The following is a 27,139-nucleotide window of genomic DNA, read 5'->3' as shown; positions in this document are numbered from 1 at the left end:
AATGTTTACATCGGGCAGTGGGCAGAAATTTCAAATTAAAATAGCCAATAGCAGGCTGGCTATTGCTCAGGTGTCATTGTAACCAGATCATCAATGTTATTCACTTCACCTCTCAGTGATTATAACGTTAGGGCTGATCTGTGTATTTGGTCGGCTATATTTTTATATGGAGGAAGCAAATGCTATTGACGTCAGCAAACAAAGAAAAGGAAATAAAATAAAATTGCAATAAAAAAATGACTACTTGCTCCAACGCGGCTCAGCCTGCTGAAGAAACTTACTCGTAGGTGAATGGAGCTTTCAAAGCTGAACTTCAGTCAGTCCATAAATGGAAGTGTTATGTGACTCACCCTCAACAACAATCTTGCCATAAGATTATTAGACATGTGCGATTCGTTTCATTACGAAATTCGTACAAATTTCCTGAAATTCGTAAATTCGGAAACATCCGAAATCCGAATTGCAGTTTCCGAATTATATCCGAAATACGAAATTCCTTTAACGAATTTCGGATCCAAATTTTCGTTGAAACGGGAACTAATATTACCCCTGTAAATGAGGTTGAACAACATGACAAGATTTATTTATTTTTTAATCCGAAATTCCGATCCGCTGCTGCTGAGAGTTGCATTACAATACACAGGCAGGAAATACGAAATTCCGTTAACGTATTTTCGTCCCGTTACGAACATTCGTTATGATGAAGTTAAAAAGCAAAATACCTTTGTTAATATTGGAGTTGATGCCTTGATAACAGTTTTTTTTTTTAATCCGAGATTTGGATCCGAAATCCATTAACGGAATTTTGTATTTCCTTTGGTTGACCAATCAGAGGTTTTCTCTTCTGCTGCTGAGTGTTGCATTACAATACAGGCAGGAAATACGAAATTCCGTTACCGTATGTTACGAACATACGTTATGAAGTTCAAAAGCAAAAATACCTTTGTTAATATATTGGAGTTGATGGTAGTTTTTTTTTTTAATCCGAAATACGAAATTCGGATCTGAAATCCGTTAACGGAATTTCGTATTTCGGATTAAAAAAAAAAACTACCATCGACTCCATTATTAACAAAGGTATTTTTGCTTTTTAACGTCATCATAACGAATGTTCGTAAAGTTACGAAAATGTGACGAAACTAACGAAAATTCGTATTACGTACGAATCCGATCTGAGTTTCAGACACGAATTACGAAATACGAAATAACGGATATTCCGAAACAAATTTTCTGACGGCGCACAAGTCTAAAGATTATATAAGTGCATTTCACCTATTTTTCTGCATGTTATTAACCTGTAAAATCCTTCCTTCTATAGACATCCTAAAGACCTAAGACTGCTGCTGGGTGCCGCCATCTTGGATGTAAAAGTCACCCGGGTGTGGAAACCACTTACCTTAATGGAATGGCACCCTTGCTGGCCTGGAATGCTACAGAATCCTGCTCACTGGTGAGGAAGCAGCAAGTCAGAGACTCCATTAAATAAAGATATTTTATGACCTGTTATTAGAGATTCTGTTACTGTCAAGTGGTCACCGGTGACGGGAACGCTTGTCTGATGTCACCCTGTGATGGATCCGACTGTGAAATGTTCTTCCGCAAGAGGGGAGTAATGGAAAAATAAATCATGGATCACTAAAAAGACCAGATGATTGTCTTCTATTGTTGTCCAGGAGTGGTATGTTACCACTACTTACAGATCAGGATAAGTGAAGCAGGTTACGCTTCTTGTCAAGCGATGGCGGCGTGCCTGTGCAGACCGCGCCGGCGGCCAATATAATCCACCGCTCGTTCAGTGTGTGTGACGTCACGCTGAAAATGCAGAATGAGCGGTGGCTTGCGCGCCGCCATCTTTGAGTGTATCTTGGTATACACATAGGGGCGCTCAAAGATATACTCAAAGATGGTGGCGCGCCTGCGCAGAACGCGCCCGCAGCCAATATGGCATTCTGCAAATTAATTTAATGCCCGAATATAGTTTTAGTATTATTGGGTATATAATACATTTGAGTATTTCGGATTCGGGTGAACCGCTGAATCAACCGAATTTCGTTGATTTGCAGGTTTGTCCGAATCCGAATGCACATGTCTAATGGCCAAGATATGTATGCAAGTGTTTTGTTCCATATTTGCTAAGTGTAAAAATACGTTTTGGTAATTGTACTTTTTAAGGCCCCAGTTTCTTTTTTTTTAGCCTGTATCTGTTCTCATGCTCTGCAGAACTTCTGTTTTGCAGCAGACTGCCTTGTCTCAGGAATGGATACACGGTGTCTGTGTATACATTTCTATAGGCTTGTAACCTGAGCCAGCACTACAGGAAGAGGCCCTGAGCTGAAAAGGGAAGTTCTCCCCAAGCATGAGAAGACATGAGGATTTAAAAGGAAGAGCAGCAAAGAGAAGGGAAACTACCATGGATTACAGTAAGGCGCACATTACAGTATTGTTTTATGTAAAAAAATCTGAGGGTTTAATGTCACTTTAACCTTCAATCACCACCACCAGGTCCGCAACATTAAAATGATTATTCGCTAAGTTGCCGACGGCAGGCGAGTAAATAACCGAGCCGAAGTGAACAGGGCTGAACGACGTTTCACTCCGGCTCAGTATGGCTGATTTCAGCCGTACATCGGCTGAAATCAGCCGTACATCGGCTGAAATCAGCCGTACTAGAGCAGCAAAGAGAAGGGAAACTACCATGGATTACAGTAAGGCGCACATTACAGTATTGTTTTATGTAAAAAAATCTGAGGGTTTAATGTCACTTTAACCTTCAATCACCACCACCAGGTCCGCAACATTAAAATGATTATTCGCTAAGTTGCCGACGGCAGGCGAGTAAATAACCGAGCCGAAGTGAACAGGGCTGAACGACGTTTCACTCCGGCTCAGTATGGCTGATTTCAGCCGTACATCGGCTGAAATCAGCCGTACATCGGCTGAAATCAGCCGTACATCGGCTGAAATCAGCCATACATTGGATGCCTTTGGTCTGAGATCGGCTGAGCCGATCGCTCCAGCAGCTCACTCGCTGCCGTTCGCCCCTAGTCTCACATATTCTCATAGGGGCCGGACGGCAGTGAGTGAATAGCCCGAATGTCGCTCAGCTAATTTGCACGGTACCTCCTTGGTACCGAGCAGAATAAAAAAGAACTGCAAAGAATGTTACATTTGCAAAAATGATTTAGGGAAAAAAATAGGAAGATTAAAAAAAAATTTTTTTAAATAAAAGAAAGATACATTTAAAAAAACCCGAAAAAAATAACAATTTCCTTAAACCGAACTGAACCGAAGCGCTCCGGTGGCTGAAGAGAGCCGGAGGATCAGCTGAAGCTACGACTGGAACCTTCGGCTCCTTAGTGAATAACCCCCTTAGTCTACGTGCAAAGCTTGGGCAAATTCAAGTTGAAATTAAAACTATGGTGGAAAATTGGAAAAGGTTTATCATATTCTCTACTCTGTGTACATTATAAAGAAGTCCGCACAACTTTCATACAGTTTTCCAAATAAAGTCACAATATTTTAATCTTTATAAACCAGAATAAAAGAATACATAATGAGAGTTTTGTGTGCACGCTATTGGCGTCCATTAATCTGTTTTTAGTTTCTCGTGGACACACAAGTTATGTTACAGTGAGTCAGTAAAGTCTTTGGGGTATTGTCCTCTCTCCGCAGAAGAACTCAAACAATGGATATGCGCACTACTAATTGATGGTCACTATGTTAAAGAAGTGTGAACTGGGGGTGGTGGGTGTGCAAGCTCCTTACAACAGGGAGAGGGACACTGTATCAAAAACACAGCAATACTCAAAAACTAACTTTGGGAGCGCTACTACCCTTTTGGGAGTGCTGGTGTCCTATGTAGGGTTGCCACCTTTTCTTCAAGTGAAACCCGAACACTCTAGCAACGCACGGCCATTTTTTGGGGAGAATGAGCCGTGGCGTATTCATATGTAAATAGCACTGCCCATTCATATGTAAATATCACAGTTGAGACTATTTTCAGTGGGGGGCCAGTAGCCCATATCTTAATTTTGGTAGCCCCTGTCTGCCTGACATCTTGTGTCCGGGTTTCTGCTGCCATGAAACCCGAACACAGCATTCAAAACCCGAACTGTCCGGGTGAATCCTGTACAGGTGGCAACCCTAGTCCTATGGTAGCTAGCTGTATGTAAGGACAATAGACTCACGGTTAGGAAGACGGCTGGTGTGTCTGAAGATCCCCTGTCGGGCAGCAGCTGGCATCTGGGAGTCCAGTCCCTGGAAAGGAGCCTTCTGCAAGGGGTGGATGGTAGCAGGTCTGGATGATGTGTGGAGCAATGAAGCGAACCACGTACTCGGCTGGCCAGGCCGAGTCACGGCGGCTTGAAAAGGGAGAGGAGCCGCGAATGGCTTTAAGACAAACTTCTAGAAACAGGATGTCTTGCTGCACTCCTTACCGGAACAACCCCAAACTGGGTGGGTGCTTGTAGTGACCACGGAAGGCACCGTGTAAATCACAGAAAAGAAGAATAATGTCACCAGCACACCATTTTTGTAAATCAATAATCCATTTTAATGGCACATTGTCATCCAATGCAAGCGCTTTCGGGGCCGCAGGGGGTCCCCTTCATCAGGCTCAGAATGACCTTTAAGACAACAGGCGCCGTGTGTCCACAGACTACGTCGGACCGGTATCCCAGGGGTACACAAAATTTTATAAGTGAAAAATCGGGAGTGGTGGAGAGCAGTGTATGGGGATGAAGGCTCACAATTGGATGGCTACGCGTTTCGAGGCACAGCCTCTTTGTCAAGCCTCAATGCAATACTAACCGCGGGAAAGCGGAGATCTTTTAAAACTGACAGGGGGGAGGAGTGATAGCCTATCACAGGGGTGTAGTAGCTAACAATCAGGAAGAGGGGATGGCTAGAAAGTAGGAGACACTCCCCGGAGACACACATGGCGGTATGGATAGTAGAGAACTAACATGCTGCAACTGTCATCTGAACGGATCTATTTAAAGGCATTCTGATGCTCATTGGCTGTATTCCAAAAGTATTTCGGACGTGTAATAATGCCCAGAGTGGTAGAGACACCCGATCAACTTTGGAAAGGGGTGGAAATCTAATTCATAAGGATGTATAATAATTGTATAACAAATCTATGATTAAAAACCTTTAATGACACTTATTTATCAAATCTATTAGTACAACTTTCAATGATGTCATACAAGAATAATATAATGAAATGATTTCCTTATAAATAAAATTCTTACAATGTTTACTATAAAAAATGTGTATAGCACCTGGCTTAAAAAAATGGTATGAATTTTCATGCCCACCCATATACAAGTCCCCCCCATGGGTATGTGCGTACACACACACGCATGTGCACACACATACACCCACACGCACATGCACGTATGGACACCCGCATATGCACGATTCTAAAAACGGGGGTGCCGAAAATTCCCATGGATACACAGAATAGTGATTGGGGTATAAAAAAAAAACCTTTGTTACATGTGTGGTGAACTGTGTAGCAAAGGGGAGCTTATAATATAGTATGAATCTCAATTTCCTTATTTAAACCAACTGGTGTCAGGGTATTTAATTTGTAAATCCAGGTTTCTCTTTTACACAGCGAGCGAAAGCGTTCTGATGATGACAGATGAATAGAGACATGCTCAATGGCAAAGACCCGAAGGTCCCGAATTATTTTTTGGTGTTTTAAAGTGAAATGTCGTGGGACACTATGTACGAGGTCCCCTTTCTCAATCAAACGTCTATGGTCCCCGATTCTGGTACGTAACGGGCGTATGGTGCGGCCAATATATAATAGCCCACACGGACAAGCAGGGCGTTTGCCTGGAGCGGCAGATTCGCTGAGAGCGGCACTGACGGGATGACGCGGACGTCGGTCTGGAGAGTGGACGGCGGGCGGCGTTGATTTACGGTGAGTCAGTCCGGGGGGTGGCGGATGCTGTCGTAGAGAAGCGCTATGGCTTCTTTTTTTTTGTTTAATATATTTTTATTATTTTGTTTCCATAAAAGTACATTGAAGCAAACATTCATAAACATTAGTTTCAAATTATCTCTTAATTTAATAATTGTTTATAGCTCTATTTGAGATCATTAAACTTCACCCACTTCCCATTTCCATCACTAGTCCCTCATGTGTTCTCTAGTGTAATAACTAAACAGTGTACAATCAATCATAATCCCTTTTATTGCAACTTAAACCATGTTCCTGGTATGGCTTCTTTAGATGGTCAAAAGTGACAAGTGAGGCACCTAGGCTTTTTGCATTGGAAGATGCCCACCCTATTGCCGAATAGAAAATTCTTTGGTGGAATCTCAGGTGCTTGAAATAAACGACTGGGTCCTACCATATTTTTCACATTTTTAGATTTCCTAAAATCGATGGTCGGTTGGGAAGGTAAATTAGGGCCTAATCTTGGGTCCTTTTTTAAAATGTGCCAGTTCTTGTGAATGACCTTCTGGATCGCTTTAAAACCATTATTGAATGTGGTAATGAATCTGATTTTGTTATTGTCTTCTTCAGTGGTGTCCTCGCTGTTGTCAGGGCCTATATCTCGATTGGTATCCTCTCTCTGCAGGGAACGTCGGTGTGTCCTGGAAGCAAATTTCGGGGCTGGTTGGGTGCTTTTGTGTCATCTTCATGCTCAGGTCTTCGTAGGACATTGGATTTTGTAGCCGACTACGTATGCCTGGACATACACCCGGACCTGATTGATCCTGCCAGGAGACACCAAGCGTCAGAAGGACTAACACCAAAACCAAAACTTGGCAACATTTTTTTGCTTTTCTTTCATTTTTGCAGTAAAAAAAATTCTCTAGATATCAAATACCTTGCCGATGAGACTTCTCACATCACATAGTTGATTGTAGGAGTCCCACATGGTTAGTGATGAGGGTTGTATGGAGACGGGGAGGAACCTCCCTGTCCCTCACTTGCTCGTCACTGCTGAGGCAGAGATCATTGGCCTCAGTGGGGGTTTTTTTTTCTTTTTTTGTTTGGACAGCTTGGACCAATGGCGCTTTGCCATTGGTTCAAGCCGTCCACAGAGCTCCCGCATCTAACAAAGAGTAGAGGCTGTGACAGCTCTGGCCTCAATGGTTAGGTTACACAAGCAGTAGGAAGCCCACTGCTGTGTAACCTAACTACCTGTCAAAAGCCAGATGCATTGCCCCCTGTAATTAACAGGCAGCGCTCCGTCTTTGACAGGTTACACAGCGGGGAGGCTTTCCCTGCTGTGTAACCTGATAGAAGCCGATCTGAATGGAGAAAAAGCTGTCAGCTTCAGACTTGAAGCTGTCAGCTTTTTCCTGCATAATACTAGGCGAGGCTCTGCCTCCCCTCCCTCCCCTGACCGCACGTCCCTGGGTTGTAGTGCTTGGTGAGCTCCTGCATGTACACCATTCTAATGTTCGTCCCCAGCAACATTCGTTGGGTAAAAGAACTGTTGCAGTTTGCTATGATGCCCTTGCATAGTGTGCTACAGTGTCATGATACATTGCACCGTTAATGTGTAAGTTGGACACCATCAAACCATGGCCCTAAAATGACCAGTATCTCCAGCTATGCTCAGAGCAATCCACACCCACTGCTGTAAGGTGGGCCCCTATCCCATTTCCTCTGTTGGGCCCCAGGTACCCTAATCCGACCCTGCCTACAAGCGTTCAACATGAAAAGTAAGGTCTGGTGACAGGGTCTCTTTAAACATACAGTAGTCCTTGGATCTTTCACTATTCACACTTTTCTGTGCTGAAGAAAGGTGCGATCTGAATGTTTGCTGAAGGTTCAGGCACTATACATACAATTCTGGGATCTGCGCTTTGCCGTCGTGCCTTGGCATAATATTAATGGTCAGCGGTCAGCAATGTATGTTACAGGTCTGTCTGAAAATCTGGGTGGTACTACTCACCGATATTTGGTACACAGTTGGACCCCCAGGGGACCGCAGCGTTCCACATAACTCTCTCTCACCCCCTGGCGGACGGCTCTGGAAGTGCTGAGCTTGGTCGTGACGATGGGACACGTCCTGTGTGAGAGCAACGGGAACGGGAAAGTTCTATAACAATTCACACCGTAATCCGGATTTCATCTGAACTCAGGACTGGACAATGCAGCAAAAAGGAACCGCATCGTAATACGTCAGAAACACGGGAATTGTTTATAGTGAATAGGGATAAGCTCAGGCTCAGACCAAACCTGACAGCTACAGTAGTATGTAACACGGTGCAGGGATCAGGAGTATGTAAAGCAGAGTGCAAGGTTCAGTAGTAATTAACACAGAGTTCAGAGGTCAGTAGTAAGTAACGCAGTGCAGAGATCAGTAATATGTAACACAGAGTGCAGGGATCAGTATTATTTAGTACAAAGTTCTGGTATGTAACAGTGCAGGGATCAGTAGTGTGTAACGCAGAGTTCAGGGGTCAGTAGTATGTAAAGCAGAGTGCTGGGGACAGTAGTGTGTATAAGCAGAGTGCAGGTTTCAGTAGTATGTTATGCAGAGTGCTGGGGTCAGTAGTATGGAACGCAGAGTTCAGGGGTCAGTAGTATGTAAAGCAGAGTGCTGGGGACAGTAGTGTGTATAAGCAGAGTGCAGGTTTCAGTAGTATGTTATGCAGAGTTCAGGGGTCAGTAGTATGGAACGCATAGTTCAGGGGTCAGTAATATGTAACACAGAGTGCAGGGATCAGTAGTATGTAACACAGAGTGCAGGGATCAGTATTATTTAGTACAAAGTTCTAGTATGTAACAGTGCAGGGATCAGTAGTGTGTAACGCAGAGTTCAGGGGTCAGTAGTATGGCACGCAGAGTGCAGGGATCAGTAGTATGTAACACAGAGTGCAGGGGCCAGTAGTATGTAACACAGAGTGCAGGGATCAGTAGTATGTAACACAGAGTGCAGGGGCCAGTAGTATGTAACACAGAGTGCAGGGATCAGTAGTATGTAACACAGAGTGCAGGGATCAGTAGTATGTAACACAGAGTGCAGGGGCCAGTAGTATGTAACACAGAGTGCAGGGATCAGTAGTATGTAACACAGAGTGCAGGGATCAGTAGTATGTAACGCAGAGTTCAGGGGTCAGTAGTATGTAACACAGAGTGCAGGGATCAGTAGTATGTAACACAGAGTGCAGGGATCAGTAGTATGTAACACAGAGTGCAGGGATCAGTATTATTTAGTACAAAGTTCTAGTATGTAACAGTGCAGGGATCAGTAGTGTGTAACGCAGAGTTCAGGGGTCAGTAGTATGGCACGCAGAGTGCAGGGATCAGTAGTATGTAACACAGAGTGCAGGTGATCAGTAGTATGTAACACAGAGTGCAGGGATCAGTATTATTTAGTACAAAGTTCTAGTATGTAACAGTGCAGGTATCAGTAGTGTGTAACGCAGAGTTCAAGGGTCAGTAGTATGGCACGCATAGTTCAGGGGTCAGTAATATGTAACACAGAGTGCAGGGATCAGTAGTATGTAACACAGAGTGCAGGGGCCAGTAGTATGTAACACAGGGTGCAGGGATCAGTAGTATGTAACACAGAGTGCAGGGATCAGTAGTATGTAACACAGAGTGCAGGGGCCAGTAGTATGTAACACAGGGTGCAGGGGCCAGTAGTATGTAACACAGGGTGCAGGGATCAGTAGTATGTAACACAGAGTGCAGGGGCCAGTAGTAACCCAGATCAGTTATATGTAATTCAGAGTTCAGGGGTCAGTAGTATGTAATACAGAAAGTGAAAGTCAGTAGTATATGACATAGTGCAGTATTTGCTGCAACGAACGTTCATCCAAAAACGAAATTTCGACCGGACTACCGAATGGGAATGGGAATTCGGATTTGTTTTAGCTGTAATTCGGATGAATCCGAATCTTTGAATTTCCGTCCGAATTTCGTTTCGGAACACCTCCATCCCTCAAGCAAAAACACCTTCCTTCCAGTGCAAACACCTATCCCCTCCCTCTGTAAAATTCACTCATCAGACCTCAGATGAAGTGGCATCCAGAAAAGTGAAGGAAGTCCTCCCAGGTCTCCCATTGGCTGCGTCATATTACACAACAGAGCTGAGTAGGAGCCTAGGACTTTCTGCAATGTCTATTGACGCTCTGATTTAAGGTCTTAGAGGCAGCGACTACTTCTGACCAGAGGGCAGCAAGACAGGGACGCAATCTACCTGTCACATGGCCGCAGTTGACGGGCAGGTCGCGGTCAGCCTGTTACCAACTCCCAGTTCAGACACACTTTTAGTTATACTGCCCCTACTTTCGTCTTCCCACCCTGATTTCAACACATTTGACCCCAGAACTGTCTAATACCAGCATGCACACTGACCTTCACCCCTCAGCTACTTACAGCTTTTCGCAGCGATGTCCCGCAGTGCCAGGGGCACACTCACACCTGTTGAAAGGTTTACAGGTTGCCCCGTGTTGGCAGGGTGGTACACAGGGCTCAGTGACAGCTGGAAGAGAACATAATATATGGATATCAGAGGGTTAAGGGTGATAAGGCAGATGTGATGTGAGGCTATTTGAATGCTATGTAATGCTGGTTGGCTCTGTGCATTGGAAATAAATCTAGATGGTCATCAGGGGTGAGGGGAGTGATTTAGTAAAAATGTTTTCGCCATATAATTATCAATCTGGCCATCTGAAAATTTTGAGCTGAATAGCTGTAGCTCGCGGGATACTGAGCTTAGGGTGACGGGAGGACGCTAGTTTATGTCCTCCCGTGACCCTGAGGAGAACTATGGGGAAAAACACTGACCTCATAGTTCTCCTTTCATTCATTATTCTTCAATGCTGATTTATCAAGGCTTTGCCCGGCTTATAGCTGGATAAAGGCCGTTCCCATGACATTTACTGCTGCTAGATGGAGTTGAGGGTCTTAGGAATTTCTCGACCCCTTGACTTACCTAAATTGGGGGGTGCTTCTCCTCGCAGGCTTCTGTATTGTTTCTAATTTATCACTGGCATTCATTCACCGATCCTGTTTGTGCCAGACTTTCATTCTCTCACAAGTTTTTGGGAATGCAAAACCCGCTTGAAGCAGGTCAAATGCAGATCAGAAGGAGGAAGTGCAGGTCAAATGCAGATCAGAAGGAGGAAGTGCAGGTCAAATGCGGATCAGAAGGAGGAACTGCAGGTCAAATGCGGATCAGAAGGAGGAAGTGCAGGTCAAATGCAGATCAGAAGGAGGAACTGCAGGTCAAATGCAGATCAGAAGGAGGAAGTGCAGGTCAAATGCAGATCAGGAGGAGGAACTGCAGGTCAAATGCAGATCAGAAGGAGGAAGTGCAGGTCAAATGCAGATCAGAAGGAGGAAGTGCAGGTCAAATGCAGCTCAGAAGGAGGAAATGCAGGTCAAATGCAGCTCAGAAGGAGGAAGTGCAGGTCAAATGCAGCTCAGAAGGAGGAAGTGCATGTCAAATGCAGCTCAGAAGGAGGAACTGCAGGTCAAATGCAGATCAGAAGGAGGAACTGCAGGTCAAATGCAGATCAGAAGGAGGAAGTGCAGGTCAAATGCAGATCAGAAGGAGGAAGTGCAGATCTGAACGTGGAACGCATTGAAGACCTGTGTCCCTCAGGAAGAGACCTGGAGCACTCAACAGAAGACCTGGGACACTCGGCAGAAGACCCAGGGCACTTTGGTGTTCTACTGAGGGTCCATGGTGTCCTACTGAGTATCTCAGGCTTTCTACTGAGTCACTCAGTAGGAGACCTGGGGCACCCAACAAAAGACATGGAGTACTTAGTAAAAGGCCAGAAGCACTCAGTAGAAAACCTAGGGAACTCAGTAGGAGACCTGTGGGCACATGCCCTGGGTGCCAGGGTCTAGTAAAACCCCTGTGTGATATTATGTCTAAGTATGGCTCTTTCTGCAGGCAGTATGTGATATATTAACTTGATGAATCTGGCTCAGAATAAATGATAACGTCTCTCACCTATTTCACACTGAGGCCCCTGAAATCCAGCAGGACAGCTGCAGACGTTGTACCCCACACACCTTCCTCCGTTCTGACACGGCTTCTCACAGCGCACAGGCTCTGTAAGTGAAAGATGAGAAATCTGTGGTCGTGTTCGGAAGCCGAGGAGCATCGGAGATAAGTATCATTTCCTATGCTCCTCAGCTCCCTCTAGTGACCATAATGCTGTATCACATTATATTTGCCCTGAAAAGAAAAACACACTAAGAACATTTGTTTTTGCCTCTATTCGCACAGAAGGAAAGTCCACAGAGATTCGCAGAGTGATTGGCTCTGCAAATGATTTAGAAATGGACCCCAATTGTGTGAGGATCTGTGGATTGAGAACTTTTAAAGTCTGTTTTGCTATACAGGCTTCAGTTCTTAATTTCATTTCTGCTATTCACATACCTGATACAAAGAAGATCTCTCACCTATCTGGCAGCGTGCACCGAGCCACCCGCTGGGACACACACACTTGTTGACGTCTATACATTTGCCTCCGTTCAGGCAGGGCGGAGTACAGAGCGCTGGGAAGAGGAACAAACAAAAAGACAGATAGATAGATTTACATACATCACTCATGCTGCATCTGATATGGATTGTAAATAAATCAGAGGTGACCTGCTTTATACATGGAACCCCCTAAGCAGTGGCGTCACAAGGGGGGTCGGCCCACACAGGGTGACACCATCAAAGGGGTGACAACAAAATCACTCACACTGCCCGACAGCTGTACATGAGAGGGGACCTGGCGGAATACCTTATCCCGCCGAAAAGAACGTTCCCACCTCTCTCTACCAGAGTCCATCCCCGAGATGGCCCCTGGATGACACCCTGCCTGGGGACGCCTCTGCCCCTAAGTGGGCTATTCATAGAAGATGAAGAGAAGAAACATGGGTATGAAAATAGATTTAGCATAGGGATCAATAAGGTTTCATATTTTATTCTCTGGAAAAAGAGAAATAAGGAATCTCGCGGTATGCGAATATCTTTTTTTACTTTGGTGGATGAATTTTTACAGGATATGGTGCTGGGGCCAGGGAGGGTACAGGCGCCCCCGGCTTATATCGTGCACCAATGTCCAAGGATCTCAAGTAGGCCATTGGCTTGGCATGTTTGGATGGCACTGCTTTGGTGTCAGTAAAGTTTCAGAATTCAGACGAAAAGAAGAAAATTTTACATCTAACATTGGAAACAATGTATACACATGTCTAAGGACCCGGACAGTGACATACGTGTCAGGCACTGCTCTCCGCTGTATCCCGATGGGCACTGGCAGGTGTTTGGGGCCACGCAGCGTCCACCATTAGCACAAGGCAACTCACACACCGCTAGAAGAGAAAAAGGAGAGATTATTAGGCAAAGATCTCCGGCACTGATACATGTTTTGCCGTTATTGTAACCGGCACATTACAGGAATGAAAGAAAAAAAAAAATAATGTGTCAGTTCATACCAATGAATCGATTAGAAATGAGAGCTGACATCTGACCAGCAACTTAACATGGCGGTCACTCAGGTCCGTATACATTGCCCCGGCCGCTGTGCTTCGCTTCACAGTGCTGAAAATTTTACTTGACCAGAATAATCCAATCCTTCCATCCGTATTTAGTTTCTCTACTTGAATAACGTAATGAATCAGGTGTTGTAATCTCAAAGGGAGAATGCCAGGTGGGGGGAATAGCCCTGAACACTTCTCCCTCTTTGATGGCTCACGTCTTGCAATCATATGTGATACCGGGGGTGTATCTAGGGTCCTAATAGACCAGGAGCACCTCTGGACACACAGATTAAAATGTTGAGGGGCTGGCAGGACATGGGGCACTCAGTAGAAGACCTGGGGCACTCCGTAAAAGACCTGGGGCACTCCGTAAAAGACCTGGGGCACTCCGTAAAAGACCTGGGGCACTCCGTAAAAGACCTGGGGCACTCCGTAAAAGACCTGGGGCACTCAGTAGAAGACCTGGGGCACTCAGTAGGAGACCTGGGGCACTCAGTAGAAGACCTGGGGCACTCAGTAGAAGACCTGGGGCACTCAGTAGAAGAACTGGGGCACTCAGTAGAAGACCTGGGGCACTCAGTAGAAGACCTGGGGCACTCAGTAAAAGACAGGAGTACTTGGTAGAAGACCTGGGGCATTCAGTAGAAGACCTGTGGCACTCAGTAGAAGACCAGGAGCACTCAGTAGAAGACCCATTGTAGGAATTTTGAAGAAATACACAGACTACATCTGTTTACTTGGGCGCCTCATTTTTTTGGGCCATCCTCCTTTCTCCCTTTGGGCAAGGATCAGATCCTTAGCTTGACACTCGCCTTGTCTCTGGGGATCTCTGTGCACATTAAACTCTTTACTTTGTAATTGATATTTTATAACTTTTATACAAGCGTTAAAACCCTCATCGTGAGCAGCGGTTGTTGCTTTCATCATCAGTCATGTGACAAGACTCTCCTCCTATCATGGGGTATCCTCTGCAGAGTTATACAGAGGACCATCAATTTTATGTGTGAAATGTAAAGTGCCGGCACACTGTCACACTGCAGTGTCAAGCGTCATCCATTCATCGTTATAAATCTCGCCTTAGGATTAAATTACCACATGACCGCAATGGCGAACAATGAACACAATGGCGTTGCCAATGACTGATGGAGTAAACGAACCCTGAGAATGAGGAACATTGGCACAACTTCATATAACTTACCATGATGGAGAGAACATAGAGTAGAGAACCTACCTGTCTGGCACCCAGGGCCCGTCCATCCTGAGGGACAGGAGCACATGTTGTGTCTCATGCAGGTTCCTCCATGGGCACAAGGTGGGGCACACATGGCTGCCAAGAGAAGCATGGAGTCAGCACAGCAGGAGTAATGACATTGGAGAGGACAGATCCAGAGATAGAGGGACCCCACATGGACAACTGACCCTATGCACACAAATTCTATATGGTGGATCATGTCTATGTTGAACCCCATTAAATGTACCTTTACCCTTTATTAGTGCGACCATGACAACCCAATCCATCAAATACTTACAAAGAAAGCCGTATCGTACAGCGCCGCGGTATATGTCAGAGCTATATAAATGTATAATAATAGTGTGTGACTGTGGGGGGACATTAGAGTGTAAGCTCCTCTGTACAGAGACTGATGTGACTGTGGGGGGACATTAGAGTGTAAGCTCCTCTGTACAGAGACTGATGTGACTGGCTCAGTGCTCTCTGTACAACACTGCGGTATATGTCAGAGCTATATAAGTGTATGAAAATAGTGTGTGACTGTGTAGGGACATTAGAGTGTAAGCTTCTCTGGTGCTTATGATGATCGGTAGAGTGTTCTTTGTACAGCACTGCAGAATATGTTGGTGCTATATTAATAAATAACATTGAATATAACCTCTTACCAGAGCAGCCGGGCCCCGGGTACCCTGCGGGACAGTCACAGGTATCTGGGGCCACACAGACTCCGTAGTTTTGGCACGGGGGATTGCACACAGCTAGGAGGAAGCAGAACACATCAGAGATATTAGGATGTGAATGATTTCGATGGGATTCGGTGACAACAGAAATATTATGGAATTTGATGATAAAATGATCTAATGATGATATTTTCTATATAAAAGGCTCGAAACACTTAGTTGTATCCGACACGCTGCAGACTGATACTTGCCTGTGTCAGGGGCAGAGACGCACATGTGGCACCTTTCCTAAACATTACCCTCCTGGATTGAAAATCATTTTCCAGAAGCTTTGCGTTTCCGGGTTCAACTGATATCTAGTTGAATTTTAAAGCCCAGGTGAAGGGGGGATTGCTGAACCCCCGAAACGCGTTGACTGCTTTGTGTTTTCTCCTGCAGAGCCAATAAAATACAATTTTGGACTCTTGTTTGACACTTCTTCGGTTGAAAAGTAGGGATGCACCGATACTGGTTTTTCGGTATCGAGTACAGATTTTTTTTTAGTCAGTACTCGCCGAATACCGATACCGGAAGTCCCATTAACTACCTCCCGGCCGGCCGTTTTGTTACAACGGCCGGCCGGGATCTCTAGATCTTTAGACGTCCACTTAGACACGCCCCCTAGCCGCTGGGCGGGCACGAGCGGGAAATGCCAGTCGCTTGTATGGTTGGGGGGGGGGGGGATTGTTATCCCCCTTATGTGATAGCAATAAAGTTTAGTGGAAAAAAAATAGCAAAAAAAATTTAAGTTCCCTCCAAACAAATTTAAAGTTACACATAAAAGTTAATAAAAAAACATTTTCCCCCATACATACACGTGCAAACATGCGTCGGGGGCACAAACGTTCAAAAACGACGATTGCACCCATTACGCCGCACATGTTACATATGGACGCGAACGTCGGAGTGAGAGCAATCATTGTAGGGCCATCAATCACTGATAACACTAAACTGATGAGCTGTAAAAGCTTTTAAAGCGTCGCCTATGGTCAATTTTGAGTATGGTAGTTTTCTGCGATTTCGCGGGTGCGCGCAATTTTAAAGCTTGACATGTTTGGTGTCTATTTACCCGACGTGACCCCGACTTTTATATTTTACCAAAAAATTGGGTCATAATAAATGTTTCCTAACATAATGAAAAAAAAACTTTTTTTTTTCAAAAGTTTCAGTAATTTCTCCTGAATATAGTAAAAAATAAAACCCCCAGTGGTGATTAAATACCCCCAAAATAAAGCTCTATCTGTCCCCAAAAAATGGTATAAAACTCATATCAGTACAGCGCTGCGTGACGGAATAAATGTCAGTCAAAGTACCGCAGCGCTGAATACTGAAAAATGGCCTGGCCAGGAAGGGGGTGTAACACCGCGCTCAGCAAGTTGTTAAGATGTATTGACTCGCCGTCCGGCTTCCCGATTAGCAGGGAAGCCGTCTCCATGCTTCCTCGTCACCTGGTGACGAGGGAGCATGGAGCTTGCTTTCTAGCCAATCAGGAAGCCGGTCGCCATGTAATGACGCGTTGCCCGGCTTCCTGATTGGTCGAGAAGCTGGCCAATCAGGAAGCTTGGAAAAGCATCATTACACGACACCCATCTTCCTGATTGCCCGGGAAGCCGGCCCCGTGCTCCCTCGTCATCAGCTGACGAGGGAGCATGAAGCCAGCTTTCTGGCCAATCAAAAAGGCGGGGGGCGGTAATGACACGCTGCTTGGCTTCCTGATACGAGAAGTATGGGGCTAGGCATCGGAGCATTTGGGCGAGTACGAGTTCAAGCCCAAAAACTCTGTATCGGCACCGATACCAATACTAGTATCAATATCGGTGCATCCCTATTGCAAAGTCATAAACACCCACAAAACATATATTTTTGCCTTTGAATAGACTTCACCATGACCTCTGCAGGCAATAAGTGCAGACATGGCCTACAGCGGGAGTAGGTAACCCCCCTCCCCCCCCAGCTGGAAGAAACATTTAGATGGGAGTTACTAACCAAAACTGAAGGGGTGCCCAAAATTCTGTACGCAGCAGAACATGACAAGAGGAGCATGGTCACATGACATTGTCCTATAACATGGCCGTGTCACGGCTTTGGTGAGACCATTTCTTGGGATTCCATATAATACGGCCGCCTTGTTCTCTTCCACCACCAATGATGGATGTTACTTTTGTATATCGGCTGCTTTTCTAATTGGTGAACATGTCTAAAAATTGAATACACGATAACAAAACACCGGCAGAAGGATATTCATTTCCCCCCAATTCCCCCCAAAAAGTGACAGTTATTTTTAGGGCTGCAACAACTAATCAATAAAATTGATAACAATCGATAATGAGAACTATTCTCATTATTGGTTAGTTGGTTAAGGGCAATTTAAATGCAAGGAATCGATTAGTTGAATAATCGGGCAACTAATCGATTTTTAAAATAATCGCTAGCTGCAGCCCTAGTTTTTTTTCAGCTGACACCAAAGAGACTGGAAAATGACAGTCACATGGGCAGAATAAAAGGTCCTTATTGGTGCGTTATATCTTTGTGAATTGATCCTGATTGGTGCTGCGTTGTAGAGAAATGTATAAGGTTGGAGTGTTCTAACACAAAGTATAATATTGTTCTCACGCTGGCACTTGGTGGGGTCGTCGGAACGGACGGTGAAGCCTTTGTAACAGCTGCAGTTGTAGTTGCCGGCGTAGTTATCACAGGACTGTTCACATCCACCGCGGGTAAAGTCTGCACATTCATCCGCGTCTGGGAATGGAGATAGAGAGAGATTATCTATCTATCTATCTGCCCATCTATCTATCTATCTATCTATCTATCTATCTATCTATCCATCTATCTATCCATCTATCCATCTATCTATCCATCTATCCATCTATCTATCCATCTATCTATCTATCTATCCACCCATCTATCTATCTATCCACCCACCTATCTGCCCATCTATCCACCCACCTATCTGCCCATCTATCTACCCATCTATCTACCCATCTATCTATCTACCCATCTATCTACCCATCTATCTACCCATCTATCTGCCCATCTATCTATCTACCCATCTATCTACCCATCTATCTACCCATCTATCTGCCCATCTATCTGCCCATCTATCTATCTACCCATCTATCTACCCATCTATCTACCCATCTATCTACCCATCTATCTACCCATCTATCTACCCATCTATCTACCCATCTATCTGCCCATCTATCTACCCATCTATCTGCCCATCTATCTGCCCATCTATCTATCTATCTATCTATCCATCCACCCAAAACCCACCCATCTATCCATCCATCATCTATAATATCAATATATTATCTATCCATCCTTCTATCTTTCCATTTATCATCAATGGATATGGTGTATTGTGTTCTCTTCTAGTGTACTATATATATAAATAAAACATGACGTATGACATGTGCAACAAAGTAACAAGAGATGACAACCCATGGGGGTAACATAAAAGCAGCGATGTTATGTAAGTCTGTATCTTTTATCTACCAATCAGTTTTTCTTGTAGCCGGTGTTCTATCAAATGTTGTGACTACGTCAGAATGTGTGACCGGCGACGCGGTCACATATTCCAACGAAGTCCCACGCGGTTTGACTGCGGTGGAATGCGTGACCGCCCATTCGGTCAAGCATTCCAGCGCTTTGTCAGCTCGGCTCACTGCGCATGTGCGGGAGAACCGATCTGTATAACCTCATCTGCCCTGGAACAGCTTATCAGGTCTTCAAATGTCAGCAATAAAACTCTCCATGCAGATCAGGATGTGTTTTGAAACACTCCTGCAGTTACTGTTTGTGAATCCCCCCCCCTCTGCGGCACTCACAGAGTCCAATAGAAGTGACATTTGAGACCGATCAGATGTTCCAGGCAGATGGGGTAATGCACATCGGTTCTCCCGCAGTCAGCCGATCTGCCCTGGAACAGCTGACGAAGCGCTGGAATGCTTGACCTAATGGGCGGTCACAAATCCCACCGCAGTCAAACTGGGCGATATTACTTCGGAGGAGGGGAAGGTTAGAAGTGTCAGGTTTAAACGACATTATTCCTGTGAGCTTCAGAGTGCCGCGGTACGCTCATTGTGCAGACCCGGTTTCAAAACACATCCTGATCTGTATGGAGAGTTTTATTGCTGTCAGACAGGAAGTGAGGTGAGATGTTTGATTTGGGGACACAGGCAGCAATAAAACATGACAGAAGCTCCGCCCCTCTCCCCCCCCTCCCCCCCCTCAATCCAAAACTAAAAAAAGTTGGGCCTTTAAAAGCAAACAGTTGTATATATACAGTACATGTTCCTGGTACACATGTTGCCAGATGTGAAGGATGCATCGTCTTACCATCACAGGTCCTCCTGTTACTGCTCAGCACCCAGCCTGCCCGGCAGCTGCACTCGATGCCGCCCTCCTGCCGCTCAGTGCACGCATGCTCGCACCCGCCATTCTTCAGGTCACATGACGTGATGTCTGCCAGACAGCACGGAGGAGAGAGTCATTGTTTGTAAAGTTATGGGTGGAGAATTAAAAACAAAAAGTTAGCAAGGTCAACTTTTTGCATTTGTTTGTCTTTTTCTAATCCAAATCCAAAAACTTCAACTCTGAACTACAGAGATAATGATCAGGAATACATATCCTTGTGCTGATGCCCTGGAGCCTAGTGTTTACTGACGCGTCCTGAGGTCTCTTCCTGAGCACTGGAGCCCAATAACACACCGACCTCCTTGTCTGTTGGAGTATTGATTAGTAAAGCTCCAAGGACCTTCTGTCTACTTCCACACATATTCTGAGTTCTTGGCTTCAGATTTAGTTTATTACTCTCGAGGTTCCTGTCTGTTCTAGAACTTACTGATATAGAGCCTGAAGTCCTTGTCTCTGTTACAGAACTTAATCACTCAGATCCCAAGGGCTAAAGCCTTGTCTCTGCTCTAGGAATTTCTGAAACAGACCCTGAGATCCCGGTGTCTGCTCTAGGACTTATTGATATAGATTCTGAGGTTCTTGTCTCTGCCATAGAACTTCCTGAAATAGATCCCGAGGTCCTTGTCTATGCTTTAGGACATCCTGAAATCGAGCCTGAGGTCCTTGTCTCTGGACTAAGACTTACAGATATAGATCCCAAGGTCCTTGTCTCTGCTCTATGACTTCCTGAAATAGATCCCAAGGGCCTTGTCTCTGCTCTATGACTTACTGAAATAGATCCTGAGGTTCTTCTCAGTGCTGTAGGACTTACTAATATAGACCCTGAGGTCCTTGTCTCTGCTTTAGGCCTTGCTGAAATAGATATTGAGGTCATTGTCTCTTCTCTAAAGACATACTGACATAGATCAAAAGGTCCTTGTCTCTGTGGTCCTTGTCTCTGCTTTGGAATGTACTGATATAGAGCCCGAAGTCCTTGTCTCTGTTTTAGAACCTAATCATATAGATCCAAAGGTCCTTGTCTCTGCTCTATGACTTTCTGAAATCAACGTTGAGATCCCTGTGTCTGCACTAGGACTTATTGATATAGATTCTGAGGTCCTTGTCTCTTCTCTAGATCTTACTAATATAGATCCTGGAGGTCCTTCTCTCTGGTTTAGGAGTTACTGATATAGCCCGAGGTCTAGGTCTATGTTGTAGGACTTACTGATATATATATCCCAATGTCCTTGTCTTTGCTCTAGAACTTCCTGAAATAGATCCTGAGGTCCTTGTCTATGCCTTAGGACATACTGAAATAGAGCCTGAGGTCCTTGTCTCTGGTCTATGACTTACTGATATAGATCATAAAGTCCTTGTCTCTGCTTTGGAATTTACTAATATAGAGCCCAAGGTCCATGTCTCTGGTATATAACCTAATCAAATAGATCCAAAGGTCCTTGTCTTTGCTCTATGACTTTCTGAAATAGACCCTGAGATCCCTAAGTCTGCTCTAGGACATATTGATATAGATTCTGAGGTCCTTGTCTCTTCTCTAGAATTTACTACTATAGATCCTGAGGTCCTTCTCTCTGGCTTAGGACTTACTGATATAGCCCGAGGTTCTTGTCTCTGCTGTAGGACTTACAGATACAGATCCCAAGGTCCTTGCCTTTGCTCTATGACTTACTGAAATAGATCCTGAGATCCTTCTCAGTGCTGTAGGGCTTACTAATATAGATCCTGAGGTCCTTGTCTCTGCTATAGGCCTTACTGAAATAGATGCTGAGGTCCTTGTCTCTGCTCTAAGACTTACTGAAATAGATCTTGAGGTCTTTGTTTCTGCTGTAGGACTCACTAATATAGATCCTAAAGTCCTTCTCTCTGTGATTCTTGCCTCTGCTGTAGCATTTACTGATATACCCTGAGATCCTTGTTTTGTCTTGGTGCAGACTATGAAGCCCTTCAATGAGGACCATGTCTCTGCTCTAACACTTACTGGGCGTTTAATCATTGCCTCTGTTCTAGTCTTTCTAAAACAGCTCCTGAGATTTCTGCCCCTCTCCCCGGGTTGCACTACTCACTGATGCAGGTCTTCAGGTCTTTGGCCAAGGCCTGGTGAAGAGGACACAGACATTGGAACGCTCCTTCTGTGTTGTTGCAGGTGTGTGAACAGCCACCATTATCAATCTTACACTCATCGATGTCTAGGAAGGACAAAGTCACACAGCTAATATCAAACATTGATCGGCCATGAAAGTGGTTGGAGATCAATAACTTGGGGTTCGGGTAACTGGTCCGATTTCTTACCCACACACTGACGGAGGTCCACATGGAGCTGAAAGCCTATCCGACATACACATTCATTTGAGCCGTCTGTGTTCCTGCAGATCTGCTGACAGCCGCCATTTTTGCTCTGACATTCATCAATATCTGATGGAGAAAACAGGAAACAAGAACAGAGTATTAGAAACACAAACATTTGCGAAAAGTTCAAATTGTAAATATTTTATACTCAGTCTTCAACACTTTTTGTTCCTGAGAAAGTCAAATTATTAATGGCATTTTATAAACATTTATTTATTGTTAATTAAGTTTCATTACATTGAAGAGGGTTTTTTTTTTCAAATTATGAGGACCCAACTTTACTGAGGTTTTTCTCTCCACAGTTTCAACACAAAAGTCCATAAAAAGCCATTGTTTAGTTTCCACCAAGATCTTCTCATACCTGTACAGTTCCTGCCATTTTCCTCCAGCTGGTACCCGGTCGGACACTGGCACTGGAAGCTGCCAGCCTGGTTCACACACAGATGCTCACACTCACCGTTATCCACAGAACACTCATTAATATCTGAAATATTAGAAAAAAAAAGGAATGAATAGCTGGTGAGTATGAAGAGTAGAAGATGGGCGAGAAAGAATGGTAGTTGTGGGTTGGAAAGTGGATTGATGAGGAATGAGGGCAGTTGAGGTGTGGATAGAAAATGATGAGTGAGGACAGGTGAGTTGTAGGGTAGATAGAGATGATGAATGAGAGCAGACGAGGTGTGGGATGGATAGAGGATGCAGAATGAGGACAGGTTAGGTGCAAATCGAATAGAGGATGATGAGGGAAGACAGGTGAGAAGTGGATGGATAGAGGTTAATGAATGAGGACATGTGAGAAGTGGGATGGATGAGGTGAGGTGTGGGATGGATGAGGTGAGGTGTGGGATGGATAAAGGATGATGAATGAGGATAGGCGAGTTGTGTGATGGATAGAGGACGATGAGTGAGGACATGTGAGGTGTGGGATGGATAAACGATGATGAATGAGGATGGGTAAGGAGTAGCGTAGCTAGAGGATGATGAATAGAGACAGGTGAGGTGTGGATTGCATAGAGGTTGATGAGTGAGGACATGTCAGAAGTGAGATGGATAGAGGATAATGAGTGAGGACATGTGAGGTGTGGGATGGATGAGGTGAGGGGTGGGATGGATAAAGGATGATGAATGAGGATAGGCGAGTTGTGTGATGGATAGAGGATGATGAGTGAGGACATGTGAGGTGTGGGATGGATGAGGTGAGGTGTGGGATGGATAAAGGATGATAAGTGAAGACGAGAGGTGTGGGATGAATACAGGATGATAAGTGAGAGCAGTTGAGGTGCAGGATAGAGTGAGGATGATAAGAGGTGAGGTGATGGATAAATAGAGGATGATGACTGAGGACAGGTGAGATGTGGTATGAATAGAGGATGATGTGAGAGGACAGGTGAGATGTGGTATGAATAGAGGATGATGGGGGAGGACAGGTGAGATGTGGTATGAATAGAGGACGATGTGAGAGGACAGATGAGATGTGGTATGAATAGAGGATGATGAGAGAGGTCAGGTGAGATGTGGTATGAATAGAGGACGATGTGAGAGGACAGATGAGATGTGGTATGAATAGAGGATGATGAGGGTGGACAGGTGAGATGTGGTATGAATAGAGGATGATGAGGCAGGACAGGTGAGATGTGGTATGAATAGAGGATGATGGGAGGTCAGGTGAGATGTGGTATGAATAGAGGATGATGAGGCAGGACAGGTGAGATGTGGTATGAATAGAGGATGATGGGAGGTCAGGTGAGATGTGGTATGAATAGAGGATGATGGGAGGTCAGGTGAGATGTGGTATGAATAGAGGATGATGAGAGAGGTCAGGTGAGATGTGGTATGAATAGAGGATGATGGGAGGTCAGGTGAGATGTGGTATGAATAGAGGACGATGTGAGAGGACAGATGAGATGTGGTATGCATAGAGGATGATGAGGGAGGTCAGGTGAGATGTGGTATGAATAGAGGACGATGTGAGACGACAGATGAGATGTGGTTTGCATAGAGGATGATGAGGCAGGACAGGGGAGATGTGGTATGAATAGAGGACGATGTGAGACGACAGATGAGATGTGGTTTGCATAGAGGATGATGAGGCAGGACAGGGGAGATGTGGTATGAATAGAGGACGATGTGAGACGACAGATGAGATGTGGTTTGCATAGAGGATGATGAGGCAGGACAGGGGAGATGTGGTATGAATAGAGGACGATGTGAGACGACAGATGAGATGTGGTTTGCATAGAGGATGATGAGGCAGGACAGGGGAGATGTGGTATGAATAGAGGACGATGTGAGACGACAGATGAGATGTGGTTTGCATAGAGGATGATGAGGCAGGACAGGGGAGATGTGGTATGAATAGAGGACGATGTGAGACGACAGATGAGATGTGGTTTGCATAGAGGATGATGAGGCAGGACAGGGGAGATGTGGTATGAATAGAGGACGATGTGAGACGACAGATGAGATGTGGTTTGCATAGAGGATGATGAGGCAGGACAGGGGAGATGTGGTATGAATAGAGGACGATGTGAGACGACAGATGAGATGTGGTTTGCATAGAGGATGATGAGGCAGGACAGGGGAGATGTGGTATGAATAGAGGACGATGTGAGACGACAGATGAGATGTGGTTTGCATAGAGGATGATGAGGCAGGACAGGGGAGATGTGGTATGAATAGAGGACGATGTGAGACGACAGATGAGATGTGGTTTGCATAGAGGATGATGAGGCAGGACAGGGGAGATGTGGTATGAATAGAGGACGATGTGAGACGACAGATGAGATGTGGTTTGCATAGAGGATGATGAGGCAGGACAGGGGAGATGTGGTATGAATAGAGGACGATGTGAGACGACAGATGAGATGTGGTTTGCATAGAGGATGATGAGGCAGGACAGGGGAGATGTGGTATGAATAGAGGACGATGTGAGACGACAGATGAGATGTGGTTTGCATAGAGGATGATGAGGCAGGACAGGGGAGATGTGGTATGAATAGAGGACGATGTGAGACGACAGATGAGATGTGGTTTGCATAGAGGATGATGAGGCAGGACAGGGGAGATGTGGTATGAATAGAGGACGATGTGAGACGACAGATGAGATGTGGTTTGCATAGAGGATGATGAGGCAGGACAGGGGAGATGTGGTATGAATAGAGGACGATGTGAGACGACAGATGAGATGTGGTTTGCATAGAGGATGATGAGGCAGGACAGGGGAGATGTGGTATGAATAGAGGACGATGTGAGACGACAGATGAGATGTGGTTTGCATAGAGGATGATGAGGCAGGACAGGGGAGATGTGGTATGAATAGAGGACGATGTGAGACGACAGATGAGATGTGGTTTGCATAGAGGATGATGAGGCAGGACAGGGGAGATGTGGTATGAATAGAGGACGATGTGAGACGACAGATGAGATGTGGTTTGCATAGAGGATGATGAGGCAGGACAGGGGAGATGTGGTATGAATAGAGGACGATGTGAGACGACAGATGAGATGTGGTTTGCATAGAGGATGATGAGGCAGGACAGGGGAGATGTGGTATGAATAGAGGACGATGTGAGACGACAGATGAGATGTGGTTTGCATAGAGGATGATGAGGCAGGACAGGGGAGATGTGGTATGAATAGAGGACGATGTGAGACGACAGATGAGATGTGGTTTGCATAGAGGATGATGAGGCAGGACAGGGGAGATGTGGTATGAATAGAGGATGATGAGGGAGGTCAGGTGAGATCTGTAACAAGAAGTATTTGATTCTCACCAAAGCAGGTGTGACCATCTCCATTGAACCCCTGATAACATTGGCAGAAATAAGATCCAATTACGTTTCCACATCGGGCATTAGCGTCGCAGGTGTGTTTACTGGACGAGCACTCGTTCTCATCTGTGTTATAAACATATAGATATAAGAATTATATGATTATATTATCCAGAGACACATAGTTTCCCCATCATGACTATGACCCGTGTTATCATCCCACACACTCACCTTCACAGAAAGTCCCGTTACCGCGAAACCCGGCAGGACAACCACAGCGATAACTCCCGGCTACGTTTTGACAGACGCCAATCCCCGAACAGATGGATGGATTGTCAGCACACTCGTCTACATCTGTCAATGAACAACAGGCGGAGGGTCTTATATATCAACTCTCTGGTGAGAAGAAATTCTCATTGTCTTCCACGACACTCATTGTACCAGATGATGCCGTCTCACTCATGACTCTCATCAGATTGTACAAGACGGGTGCTGGGACAGTTTTCCTTTTGTTGGGTAAACTATCTGCATTTCCCACATTTACCAGAATGCCATCCATGCCTCCAATTTGCCATCCATGCCTCCAATTTGCCATCCATGCCTCCAATTTGCTAGTCTCTATACAAGACCCAATTTAAATACTGCAAACTGTAAAGTCTCGACTTCATACATTTGGGGGCTACATGGCACATGCCTCTGCGAATGTAATGAGAGATACCCCGGGAAGACCGGTTTGGGGGTGAAGGGTGTATTTGTGCTGCTGTAGCTTTTCTTTTTAGGTAGAAATCACAAGTTTTCTGTTGCAGAAACCATATTAGGTGGGTCTGCAGAGAGAGAGACCATGTGATGGCAGCCTTGTACAAGATTTTATTTAGCAGTCCAGGTGTCCCAGTAGAGAGTGACTTGAACTAAGTGGTAAGTGCCACACATGCAAGAAGACCTGAAAAGCAGGTCAGCGAGAAAAGTGGAGAAGCAATGCCAACGAGCTCTGACTGGCAGGAACGTCATTGGAAGATAAGAGGGTCGTTTTCTATGGAAGTACGTCAGCTAAGATAAGAGGTCGCAGCGATAGCAATTGCGACTGGGCCCTGGCGTTCCGCCTGCTGGGGGGGGCCCAGCAAGGAAGAAGAGGGCCCCCCGAGATCGTGCCGCTCCTTCCCTGCCGTGCTGCCACCCGCCAGCATGT

General features: G+C 45.2%; 1 protein-coding gene across 1 annotated transcript in view; it reads right to left on the bottom strand.

The window, feature by feature from the left end:
• Positions 1 to 6,612: 6,612 nt before the first annotated feature.
• The window catches only part of LOC108801327 (neurogenic locus notch homolog protein 1-like), a 29,672-nt gene continuing 9,145 nt past the window's right edge, over positions 6,613 to 27,139 (bottom strand). The window contains exons 6-20 of the mRNA XM_018573252.1: positions 26,185 to 26,307; positions 25,957 to 26,079; positions 22,545 to 22,667; positions 22,127 to 22,249; positions 21,901 to 22,023; positions 19,763 to 19,888; positions 18,035 to 18,163; positions 15,368 to 15,460; positions 14,703 to 14,798; positions 13,208 to 13,303; positions 12,404 to 12,499; positions 11,949 to 12,050; positions 10,361 to 10,466; positions 7,926 to 8,042; positions 6,613 to 6,735 (exon numbers count right to left, since the gene is read on the bottom strand). Of these exons, the coding sequence (XP_018428754.1) occupies positions 6,663 to 6,735; positions 7,926 to 8,042; positions 10,361 to 10,466; positions 11,949 to 12,050; positions 12,404 to 12,499; positions 13,208 to 13,303; positions 14,703 to 14,798; positions 15,368 to 15,460; positions 18,035 to 18,163; positions 19,763 to 19,888; positions 21,901 to 22,023; positions 22,127 to 22,249; positions 22,545 to 22,667; positions 25,957 to 26,079; positions 26,185 to 26,307 (1,649 nt within the window). The 3' untranslated portion in view covers positions 6,613 to 6,662. The remainder of the gene's footprint in view (positions 6,736 to 7,925; positions 8,043 to 10,360; positions 10,467 to 11,948; positions 12,051 to 12,403; positions 12,500 to 13,207; positions 13,304 to 14,702; positions 14,799 to 15,367; positions 15,461 to 18,034; positions 18,164 to 19,762; positions 19,889 to 21,900; positions 22,024 to 22,126; positions 22,250 to 22,544; positions 22,668 to 25,956; positions 26,080 to 26,184; positions 26,308 to 27,139) is intronic.

The sequence above is a fragment of the Nanorana parkeri genome, unplaced genomic scaffold (assembly GCF_000935625.1).
Source record: "Nanorana parkeri isolate BGI_ZX_2015 unplaced genomic scaffold, ASM93562v1 scaffold2303, whole genome shotgun sequence".
Classification (NCBI taxonomy): Eukaryota; Metazoa; Chordata; class Amphibia; order Anura; family Dicroglossidae; genus Nanorana; species Nanorana parkeri.
Note: the sequence above shows the minus strand (reverse complement) of the source record. Positions and strands in the feature narration are given on the sequence as shown.